Source organism: Rousettus aegyptiacus, unplaced genomic scaffold (genome assembly GCF_014176215.1).
Source record: "Rousettus aegyptiacus isolate mRouAeg1 unplaced genomic scaffold, mRouAeg1.p scaffold_m13_p_15, whole genome shotgun sequence".
Classification (NCBI taxonomy): domain Eukaryota; kingdom Metazoa; phylum Chordata; class Mammalia; order Chiroptera; family Pteropodidae; genus Rousettus; species Rousettus aegyptiacus.
In genome coordinates this window covers 32,762,682-32,775,469 of record NW_023416290.1, presented here as the reverse complement: position 1 = coordinate 32,775,469, position 12,788 = coordinate 32,762,682, and the positions used below count along the sequence as shown (strand labels likewise).

The following is a 12,788-nucleotide window of genomic DNA, read 5'->3' as shown; positions in this document are numbered from 1 at the left end:
AGAATTGATCAGGTATATGCTATCTACACTTAGACTATACACCTATCTGTGTTTGCTTAACAAAAACATTTATTTGAGTTTAACTTTTTGTATTACTTATACTGGGGTGTATTATTTATTTATAAAAAAAGTTATGGAGGAGATGAGTAAAGCCTCCAATAATTTACATAATTTAAAGCAATAAGAAAGATTTTCTGCAGCATCAAGAAATTAACACAAATTCAAAAAGAGGAAAGTAAGTAAAAAACAAATGTGTTAAAACCTCCTTATAAAACATTGTCTCACATAAATCATCCCCTCGAGGAAATCAAGTCTTTTAAAACGTCATCATAAACTAAGTGCTCTTTCACACTGCTTAAAATTATCAATGACACAAAAAATCTTTAAAAATTATAATTATTATTATCTTACAAACATTAAGATATAAGTCCAAATAACTGAAGAAATGTCTTTTAAAAAGGTACACTTTTATTTTTTATTCATTTTAATTGTATTGAATAATGAATATAGCTATGATAGCTTATTTAAATTTCATCTTATGGGGTATTAATTCTGTGAAATTAAAACTCAATAAAAAAATAGATTTAATATTCCCGAAGCCAATCAGATACTAATAAACAAGAAAATTCACTTTTCATACCTTAAGGTAGCAGTGTGCATAGCAATAATGAAGCAGATTATCAGAAGGCTGACTAAGGCTGCTGACCACGTGCACCAAATGTTCAGCATACATCGGCACAGAATGTTCCAGATTAATTTTATCCACCAATATCTGAATAGATGGCAAAGGCCGAAGAGATTGGAAGTTTGTAGTATTCATGAAGTTACTTGAGTTCTGGAAAATAATAGTGTTCACTTTATATTTCAGGAAAACAACGACCGATGTGCAATGGTCCCTATGTAAGCTTCAGATTGGCAGAGTTTGCAATGATATCAAATCTATCTAGAAATGACACCTTTCTATAGGGCTCTCTTATCAAAACCAAATACAAATACCTTCTACATATTTTTAAGTATGTCCCAGATTTCAAAAAATTCATATTTTTTGCAAAATTATCACTACCCTTTTAGTAAGTTTTTATTTTTTCAATCAATTGTAATAGTGCCACTACATGCCTCAGTACATTGAAGGTTTTTCATAAGCTCAATCATTACAAAAAAACTTCCTAGATATCCCAGAGCTAGCCACCTTTTATCTTCTTTCTCTTTATTCACATTTAGATGCCTAAGGGACTAAGTGAACTACTCCAGACATTTTCAAAGATACTGTAAGCAAACTCAAATTTCTGATCCATATCATATCTACTAATAATACACATGCTAAAGACTCAAAGTTCTAGGACTCTCAAGATGGGCTTACCATTTTAAGTGATACAGAACCTTTCTAAGTTTCCAAACAAATGCAGGTAAGTTTCAAGATATCCAGAGTATCAACTCTGATTAGCAAGCATCACAGCTCCTCTCAGAACTTACTCCCTTAAAATGCTATACCCACAGTTCCCAAAGAGAAACAGTATAACCTATCCAGAAGTACGTGTAAAAAAATGTGGGAAAAAGCAGTTTCACTGTCTTGTTTTGTCTGTCTTTCATTGTCACAATAATTATGGAGCACTACTGGCATTGAGCAGTCATAGGCTAAAGGTAGTAAATGCTAAATGACGAAAAACTGAAAGTGCCATTATTGAGAAATGCTGTGCCTAAAATTAACTAAATCAAACATACAATCCTGCTTTTTTGACTCAGTATTAATTATAATTTTTAAACTACTACTTATTAACAATTACTTTTTTAAGTGACTATTTTGAATTATTGAGGTATTACAGCAAAATACACAAATGTGAAGAATAGAGCACAATGAACTTTTACACCTATAATCACCACACATTTCAAGCACGTTAGAAGGCTCTTACGTCCCTAAGGCAATACTGAATCCTCATCAAAGGTAGCCAATATTCACCATAGATTAGTTTGTCTGTTCTTAAACTTCCTATGCTAATGTCTGCCTGCTTTCATTTAACATAACATCTGTGAGATTTATATATGTTGTTCATTCTTAGAGTTGACACTTTTGTCATTATAAAGTGGTTCCTTTTATTTCTAATAACACTTCTTGTCTTAAACTCTACATTTGCCAGTATTAAAATAGCCACACTATCTTTCCTTTGATTAGTATTTAAATGGTATATCTTTTCCACCCTTTTACCACTAACTCATAGTCATAGTTTTCAGTTCTAGAACTTCATTTGGTTCTTCTTTTATGGATTGAGGTTTCTTTTGAAATCTACCTTTTTGCCTCGTCCATGAACTTATCAATCGCAGTTACTTTAAAGTTCATGTCTAATACTGACATATTTTAATCTTCTCCACTGAAATTTTCCCCAGTGATATCTTTACCTAGCAATACAATAATTAATTATGAATAGCCAATAGAGAACAAATATACAAAATGAAACTACTACATCATAATCAATTCCCTGCCATACTTCCATAAATTCTTCTTAAAGTCAGAGTTAAAATAGTTTTAAAAAATAATAAAGATAACAGATACTTTATTATGTATATGGCAAACTCAGAAAGCAATAAAGTGACCTTACTTACCTTAAGCAAGTATTAAGCATCTAATAAGCCCTCATTAAATAGAATAACAGTAGTAACAACTGCATTCCTAATATGTACAAAATGGTTTATAGGCATTATCTCACTGAATATTCAAAATAATTCTAGAATCTAGGTACAGGGGAACTGGTCTGTGCCAGCTTCCTGACAATCTTACACAAATTCATGTAGACCGCAAAGGCAAGACTCAACCATGGGGACACCTAGGCCTTAGCAGAACATCCTATGATACTATCAGAACAGAGGAACACAAGTGTTCTTGTGAGGAGCTGTTAAAAAATTTCTCACTCACCTTCTCATCTTGAGGGAGCCTGCTATGAGATATTTTCTTACCAGCATCCCTCAGCCAGATGAGATAAATGGGCTTTCCACCTACCCTTCTTAATAGTACAGCTGTGTGTGCATGTGTATGTGTGCGTGAGTGAGTTAGATAGATAGATAGATAGATAGATATAGCTGCAGTGTAGAATTGAATCCTTTTCAACAGAGTACCCTATCATGTATGTTCCATGTCATTTGGCCTTCTGGTTTCAGGGCTGTCCTGAAAGGGACACAGCAAGCTGACACCATTATTGATTTACTTTACTATTTATGTAAGTAATAAACTATCTGAATATCTGGGCTTGTTGCTTCTTTACTGATTAAATCTGTCAGCCCACTTGAAAAATATAATTTTCTTTTGTTTTTCAGAAAAGGAAAATAAGACAAGATATCATAAGGTATCACGGCTAGTATATGGTCGGACTTCCAGGCCCACATTCTACAAAATTTCTTAAATAGCCTTCGCTTGAAAATACAATCACATTTATATTGCTTTAACTTCATAGGATAACTATATAAGCAGATATTCTTTTACTTAATCACCCTCCTCTTACAATATCATAGGACAAACAAACATGCATATATGGAAAAACAAGTAATAAATTGCAAAATATACCTTTTCTCCCATAATGACAGGCAGCAGCTGATCCAGCAAGTTGAATTCTGCCATGAAAATTGTGCAAGTACATTTGAGAAGAGTAATACTTGTATGCCGAGTAGGAATATACTCCTCCAAAGATGCCATTTCTTCTGGATTCAGTATTGTTTCATTTTCATCCTTAATATCTAAAATGAAATAATGAAAATTTAACAAAAATTATTTTTAGATAATTTTCTTAAGTAGCTAAAAAATTAATTGGTTATCCAAATTTAAGGTAAAATTCTACTTTTCAACAATGAACTATAAAATATTACCTTTAATAAACTGTATTACTCCATATATAAATGTATGACTTTGCAAAATGTATGATTTTGCATTTGATTTAAAATTATTTTTTATTTTAAAGAAACTTCCAATCTCTTTTGTTAAAAGAATAACAGCTTCTATTCATAAAAACACCACTGAGATAATGTAAAAACAAGCCACAGATTAAGAGAAAATATTGCCATAGAGATATAAATAACTCCACAAAGGACTTGCACACACAGCATACTAAAAAAATTTTTTTAATCTCCTAAAACTCATTAATAAACCAATAATTCAATAGAAAAATGGCCCAAAAAGCCTTCAATAAGCAAAATATATCAAAATGGCAAAAACATTCTATCAAAAGCTTATTAACATTATTAGGCATCAGATAAAGTAACAATGTGATATAACTACAGACTCACTGGAATGGCAAAAAAAAAAAAAAAGATTAAGAATACCAAGTGCTAGCAAGTATAGACCAACTCAGTAAACTCTATTAAAAGCCATATAGAAAATATATTTGTATATGACCATGCTACCCTGAACAAGCCCAATCCCGTCCGATCTCAGAAGCTAAGCAGGGTTGGGCCTGGTTAGTGCTTGGATGGGAGACCACCTAAGAAGGCCAGGTGTTGTAGGCACAAAAAATTTAAAAAAATAAAAAATAAGAGATTATAAACTGACAAGGTCCTTGCAATCTGTGAGGTCAACCAAGGGTTGCCTCACCTGACCAAAACAAAAAGAGAAAATATATTAGACTCTGTGGTCAGTACAGTCTCTGTCACAATTACTCAACCCTGCCACTGGGGTAACAAAAGCAGCCATGGACAATACATAACTGAATGAGCATGACCATAGTCCAATAAAATGTTACTTATGGAAACTGAATTAAATTTCATATAGTTTTCACATGCTACAAAATATGATTCTTCTTTGTGTTTCTTCCCAACTACTTAAAATGCAAAACCCATTATCATCAATTCGTAGGCTATACAAAAAGCGGCAATAAATCATAGTTTGCCAACTCCTGATTAAACGCAACTAAAACGTTCCTACATTGTTGGTAAGAGTGTAAAATAGTTCAACTGCCTAGGAAAACAGTTTGGAAAGTATCTCTAAGGGTGAACATATGCAATCCTTTTACCCAAGTGATTCTACTCTTAAATAGCCAACAGAAATGAGTACATATGTTGAAAAGGCATGTATTACAATGTTTTTAGCATCAGTATCATAATAACCAAAAACAAGAAACTAACCAAATACTAATCAACAATAAAAAGAATAGTCACACAATGGGATACTGTACAGCAACGAGAATGAATCTCATAAACATAAGCTAAAGCCAGAGACAGAAGAGTACACACTGTGTGATTCCATTTACATAAATTCTAAAAGAAAACTAAATCTATGATGTTAGAAGGAGAGTAGTTATTTGCAGGATTAGGTGTAATCAGAAGAGTGCATAAAGAGGGACTTCTGGAGTGATGTTAAGGTTCCATTTCTTGAACAGTTACATAGATATGGTTTAAGTTTTATGTGCTTTCCAATTTGTAGGTTATACTCCAATAAATAGCTACCAAAAAAAGCGAAGAACTGCTAACTACTTAAGATTTAATACATATGCACTCATACTTATGGGAATATGTATATACAAGCAGCTCTAGCTCTGCACAATTCTGATATGCATGGATTTCTTTAAAAATGTCATTTCCCAAAAGCATAATTCAAACATCAATTACCACAGTATTATAACTATAAGTAATTGCATAACATACAACTTCGCTGCTGGTTCTTCAGTCCACGAATCATTACATAGAGATGAGCATCATGATCGGTGACCAATCATATGATTTCTTTGAAAATGCATCAGACTTGGTTACTGATTACCAGTATTTGTCATATTTAGCTCATGACAGATAACAAAGCATATAGTTGTACTGCCTCTTTGTTTACTGGTGATAAACCCACATGACATTTTACAAAAACGGATAATTAAAATAGAACTGGCAATCAAAGATGAAAGTATACATTTTTGAGATGATTAACTTCAATAAAAATTGATAAAAACTTCAAATAAAAACTCATGTTTTACATAAACGTATACGTGTCCGTGCATGCGCGCGCGCGTGTGTGTGTGTGTGTGATAATTCCACAGTAGAAGAGATTGCTTATTGCAATCTCCTTTCTTCTAGCAAAAAAAAAAAAAAAAACCCTCTGAATTTGAGTCAGGCATATGGACTTCTAGAAACTGTATTTTTCAGCCTCTCTTGCTGCTAAGTGTAGCAACATGTTACTAAGTTTTGGTCAATGGGATCACACAGCCAATGTCATTAGATAAAACTATGTACTTACCATTTGCTCTTGCCTTTACTTCCTACTGATTAAATTTAAATTGTAATGGTGAGCCAGCACTGATCATGTGGATAAGGTATATCTCAGATGATGTCAGAATAATAAGACAGAAGGAATTTATTTCTCTGAGATAAATACCCAGAAGTACAGTTACTAAACTACAAGGTTGAGACATGTTTAGTTTTAAAAGAAACTACCAAACTGTTTTCAGAAGTGGCTGTACTATTTTACATTCCTACCAGCAATGAATGTGTGATCCAGTTTCTTCATACCCTCTGCATTTAGTGGTATTGCTGTTTTTTATTTTGGCCATTCTGCACATACTATCCTAGCACTTATAAGAGTGCCTGGCATGGATCGGGCATTCAAGCGAGGTACAAAAAAAAAAAAAAAAAAATGCATGAACATACTGAGCACTTACTATGCACTAGGCCCACTGCTATGTGCTTTCACATGCACTAATCTTTGGAAGTAGTCCTATTAGTGTATTCTTTAGGATAACAACAAATATGCTATGATAAAGGTAAAATAACAGAAGCTTCAACAAAACCAGAAGCTTATTTCTCTTTCACTTAACAGTCTAGGTCTAAAGGATTCAGAGCTGACCTGATGCTAGCACACTATGGAGACATAGTTTCTTTCTATTTTATTGCTCTGTGTACTCAGAATGCAGCTTTCATCTCAGGGTCCAAGATGGCAGCTCCAACTTTTGCCATTATAATTTTTTTGCAGACAAAAAGAAAAAAAAAAGTATGGCATGCTCTCTTCCTTCTAAAGTTGTAGCTGAAGAATTCACAGGAAGTCTTGCATCTGTCTCCATAGCCAGAACCTAGTCTTATACTTGGAGTGTTTATTTTTATCATAAATATTTCTACGATAGAAATTTCTGTTACTAAAAAATAATAGGTGAATGGATACTGGGAAGACAATTTAACCACCTTTGTCATAATAATTGAACTAATTATAAACAAAGAAAAATGAAAAATCGGTGGCATTAATTAAATTTCCTAAGGTCAGTAAGTGGGAGTCAGAAGTCAAACCACAATCTAAACCCAAAGGCTGAATTCTTTACTATCCTTTACTCCCTTATTGTACTATTATATCCTACTCTGGAGTGATTTATTACATAAAAAAAGAAATTTTTATTTTATAAAACTGTCAGAACCCTATCTTCATATCACTGTATAGCAAATTCTTTTGTACCAGTAAGACCTAAATTTTCATGAATGTTAAATTTGTATGTTTAGAGCCATTTTCATGTCTGCTCTTTAGAATATACTAACATGGAAAAAATGATCATATTTCAAGAGTATTCACTGGAAAGAGTATCAAAAAGTAGTAACAATAAAATACTGGCAAATCCTGGCAAATAAGTACTTCTGCAAATAACTTCCAAATCTTGACCTCTCCCATAATTTCCACACACAATTTTATTCTTGAAATTAACAACTAAATACATTCAAGTCAGGTAAGCAAAATATACTAAAAAGGGTAAGTCAGCAAAGTACGACAAAGCAAATTATATAAGCACTCAATTCAACTGGCAAGAGATTCAAAATTAAGCCAAAAACAAACCTGGTTTTAGCCTGCTATATGGTTCATATTCGTGTTCCAAGGCACAAACAATCATTTTCAAAATTCTATGTACCGCACTGCTATCCAAGCGAAAATCAAGAGAACCAATAACAAGGCTTTTGGTAGACTTCTCTTGAACTATGCCCAAATCTTCACTTTTTCCTGAGGAAACATCTTGTTGACTGGCAAAACCTTCAGGAAGCCAAATTTTAAATTAATATTTTAAACATCAATCACATATAAAAAGTATATATTTTAATATTACTCTGCTCTCATCTTTTCGCCATATAGTGTAATGCTTTAAAACTGATTCTCCTTCAGCTACATACACAGAACCTTGCCAATCTGCAATTTTCTCAGTAGGGATGAGAAGATATTACCAGCAAAAAACAATTGATTCAAAAGAACATATTCTTGTTATCTATTTAATATTATAAAAAAGTGCTACAAAATTGAAATGGTCATTCTTAGAAAATGAGTCTCTAAAATCTAATTGCTTATATCCAATAATTCTATACCCAATACTATTATGTTGACTGGGGAAGGGAAACTCTGGAAGAAGTTGCATTTTATTACTATTTTAGCTTACAAGTTTCATTGAAAATTAGATTGTTTAAAATGGCATGTTCACAGGGTACCTTGAGAGTTTTATGAGAGTTTTATAATTATGACCATGGAAATGAATAATAGGTATTAACGTCTCTGAACTCTTTTCAGAGTAAAAGCATGGCCCTGCTCCATGTTGCAGAATCCAAGTTCCTCAATCCCTTACCTGTCCATGTATTGAAGGGAAACAAGGCTGTCTTCTGAAAACAAAAATCTTGGCTCTACCGATGGGTATTTCTCTTTATCTACTATGTACACTCCTTACATTAGAAATTTGGTTTTAATACATAATCCATAATTATAAAGAATATATGATAATTTTTAATTCTTAAGCCATTTTGTTTACTCAAAAAAAAAAAAAACAGGAAAGTTAATCCTTTAAAAATGTAGGAATCAAGAATCCTTCTATTTCTGCATTCCCCTACATTAACACCAATACTCTCCTAAGACATCCAGATTCAAAAGGGCAATGTCTCTCTCTCATGCTTTTCCTCTATCCAATAACGGAATTGTTTCAATTTATCTCTTTCTATATCTCTAAAATCTCTCTGTTATAGATTACATTTTCAGCTATCTACTTTGTCCATGAACATATTTGCAATAACTCCCTAAATAAAAAAGAGAAATAGGTAGTAGTTAAAACAATGACAAATATTTCGAAATAAATAAGAAATATTTCAATTTAGTTTTAAAACATTTGAGTGCTTTCAAGTAGCATAATGAAAACATGATGATTGTCAGAGATGCTTATCAATATCAAGTTGTAGTAAAGGTAACACATTCATTGAATTTTTATATGCCATTTTATGTGGGTAGAATAATATTACATTTTTCTTTTTCTTACTTCTTTTACTAGTTTCTTACTGCACTTACTAGTTATTACATTAATTAGAATACTACCATGAACTTACTTAAAACACACTGAATATGTTTTCAAAGTTTCAAAAGTTACTACAAACTTTGTGAAATTATTAGTTTCATATGCACTTAGATACTCAGATAAAATTTAGGACACTTTTTGATAACTTGGACTATAAAAACAAATAAACATCAAGTCACAACAAATCAAGAATTTTAGATAAAATATTTCTTTGAAGTATTTAAAATTAAGCTCTTGTGAGAATTCAAAATACTTTTCTTAAGATTCTGAAATACAAAAAATTCTACAAATTTCTTGTTTCAAGTAATCCAAGAAAGATGAAAGTCTAAACATAGTAGTATAAATGTAAAATGTAAAATTTGACTAGCTCGGGTCAGTCCCACTAACAGGTGTGTGATCTTGGCCTAGTTACTTAACCTGTAAGGACTGGCTGTTTCCTCATCTGTAAAATCGGGATAATGTTATCTATCTTACAGGGTTGCTAGGAAGAATAAATAAGCTAATACATGTAAACATTTAGAAACAGCACATTACACCATTTAAAACCCTTCAATAAATATTAGCTATTATCATATCACCATCATCACACTATAAGTGACAGACTCACAATGAGAAAAAAACATACGAACACAGCTACCTAAAAGCAAGCAAGGAATTAATGAACAAATTGAGTGAATAAATGAACACATTTTTAAAGTACATGTGACATTAAGTTAAAGTAACAGAATTTTATTATTTCCTAAAAAAATATATATTTGCTTGCAGAACTGAAAGATGTGTAAATGTTAATACAAAAGCAACAGAGTGATTACCACAAATCTCAGAATAACAGTTTCCTCTAGTGATAGGGGAGGAGAGTGTGATAGAAAAGGAACACACAGGCAGCTATCAGACACTGACATGGTCCTATTTCTTGGTTTATGTGAGGAAAACTAGCTCTTTTTAATTCTTTGTTATTCTGTACATAACTGTATAGAACTTTTCTGTTTGTATATTATAACCTAAATTTTGTCAAAAAAAAAAAAAGTTAAGGACTAGGATATCTATAACATTGTACACTAGTTACAGAAATGGAAAATATGAACAGTTCTAGTTATACTACTGGCTTCTCATACAGAAAATAATATAAGCATCCTAGTGAATATAAATCTATCTTTGAAAAATTGTAGAATTAACATATGTACAAATAATAAAATTTTCAGCACCAGGTTTTCTTTACTTGAAAGGTGACTACTTCACACTCGACCTCCTCACAAGATACTGAATCTATAGCACATACACAAGACACTGTACTGAACAAGAAGAAACATACCAGCTTACATTTGGCAAGCACAACACTATAACATCGCTACCTCAATGTCCACAAGTACCTCAAAATACATCTTTTCCTCTAAAAGTCTTTTCATGTCTCTATCTCCCATAGTGATTATCACCATCCACCAAGTAATTCAAGACCAAAATCTGAAAAACTATTTAAATTTTACTTTCAAATAAAGCAGACAGTGAGAATTTTAAGGACAGGAATTAAACCAATTGACTGTAGTATGGGTTATAGGAGGGCAAGAGGGAAACCAGTGAAAAACTATTCAAATCTAGAGATGATAGTAGATTGGATGACAGTGATAACAGTGAAGCTTATGAGAAATGAATGAAGTCAAGATATATTCTAGAGATACAATTTGACAAAATATGCTGATGTACTTAGATGCTAAGAGATAAAGGAGTGTGTCATGATAATTCCCAGGTTTCTGGCTTGAACAGTTAGAAGATGACAGAACCATTTTCCAAGAGAAGACAGAAACTAGGGGAGAAGCAGTACGCAATAGGTGGTCATGGGGATATTAATAATTCAATTTTGGATGTATTCAATTTTGAGATATTTGTGAGAAACAAGTGAAGATGTCAAGTAGGCAGTAGATATTTAATTCTAAACCTTAAAGAAGATGTTTGGACTAAAAATACAAATATGGTTATCAACAACATACAGAAGGTACTTAATTCCGAAAAGAATGAGATTTCTTCAGGAAAGAGTTTAGGAAAAGAAGTGAATCCAAGGTTTGATCGATGAGAACACCAACATTCCAAAAGAAAGAAGCAGAAAATTACTACTCTTTCCTTCTGTTTTCATCTAATAAAACTTAATGATCCTTCAAGATTAGCTCCTCTGTGAAGTCTTCAATCCCAAAGACAAAAGTAGTCACTTTCTTACGTGTATCCTTTCTACCTCTGTTTACACTACTATTCTTAATTTGCTATCATTTATTTAAGTAGATAGTTGAATACTACTTATTGGTTTCTTGAGAAATGTCTGTCTTATTTCCATTCACAGTACCTAATTTATCACCTAAAATACAGAAACTATTCTTTTTAAATATGAAAATTAACCTATTTTCACTAAGTTTTCAACATGACAAAAAACTGGAATAATAAGTGTAACATCGTATACTGATGTGCACATAAAACATCAAATAAATTTTCTAAAACATAATAAAATTAGAATAAAAATAAAATAATAAAAGACTAGGGTCCATAAGTTCCTAAAAGAATTTATATTTTTCTGCTTAAAACAACAAATTCTTTTTTAAATAAAAAGGTCTCTATAACCTTTAAAATATATTTACTACAGAAAAGGAAATGTTTATTCTTTTTGACAAAATGTAATATAAAATTTGAAATGTTAAAATTTTAATATTTGATACCTATGAGAATTCTAGCTGATTATACAAAATGTCTTTTCAATCAGCCTCACAAAGAAAAGATTAAAAATATCAAGAATCTAAGAAAATTAACATAGCATTAAAATTCAAAAAGTAACAGAAGGTAAACCTAATGTAACAGAGTATAACTGGTCAAGGACTAATTGATTCTCACACAGAATTTGTTTCTGTTGTTCAAGGAAAAGCAAATATGAAAGAAACCAGTACCTTTGCCACTGGTGTTCTCCATTGTATACAGGTAATCCATGTAGAAAGCTCCAAACCTTTGCATTCCAGCTATCTCAGTATATGTCTCCTGCCAACAAAACAAACAGAACACACCTTGTATAGAAGAAACTTCTGAGTTATAACCTAATAAACATGTCAAGAATCAGACACACATCCTTACATAGACTGTGTATCAACTCAAAGGATAACCAAAACCAAAAAAAAAAAAAAAAAGGTTATCAAAGAATTCACTTCTAAGAAAGGTAATGTTACTCTAATACAGAACACACAAAAAGGCATCCATAATTCTACTAAATATTTTGACCACTTTATCAATAATGTCTCGTTAATGAAGCAGGACAATGAACTCTTTACCTTTATTACCATCACAGAACTGTCTAATGATGTATACTCTCAAAAGGAATTAATCCTTGAATATTTCAGTGCACTTTTATGGAACAGTTAAAACACTAAGGACACACTAAAATATTTAAACATATGTTAATTATGCAGATCAAAATTAAATTCTTTACTTTCAACTATAAAAGTAAATCTGTAATGAAGAGGGATAAAATGTAAATTATTTATCCTATTACACTAATCT

General features: G+C 31.8%; 1 protein-coding gene and 1 pseudogene across 15 annotated transcripts in view; one reads left to right on the top strand and one right to left on the bottom strand.

Moving 5' to 3' along the window:
- The window catches only part of VPS13B (vacuolar protein sorting 13 homolog B), a 670,010-nt gene that overhangs the window by 584,989 nt on the left and 72,233 nt on the right, over positions 1-12,788 (bottom strand). For all 15 annotated transcript variants that reach the window (XR_004954708.1, XR_004954709.1, XR_001598476.2 and 12 more), the window contains 4 exons: positions 12,185-12,272; positions 7,775-7,966; positions 3,554-3,723; positions 641-835 (listed from right to left, as the gene is read on the bottom strand). Coding sequence is in view for 11 of the 15 variants with exons in the window: in XM_036233309.1 (XP_036089202.1) it covers positions 641-835; positions 3,554-3,723; positions 7,775-7,966; positions 12,185-12,272 (645 nt within the window). In the remaining 4 variants the exon portion in view is untranslated. The remainder of the gene's footprint in view (positions 1-640; positions 836-3,553; positions 3,724-7,774; positions 7,967-12,184; positions 12,273-12,788) is intronic.
- Positions 4,370-4,488, top strand: LOC118612172 (annotated as a pseudogene).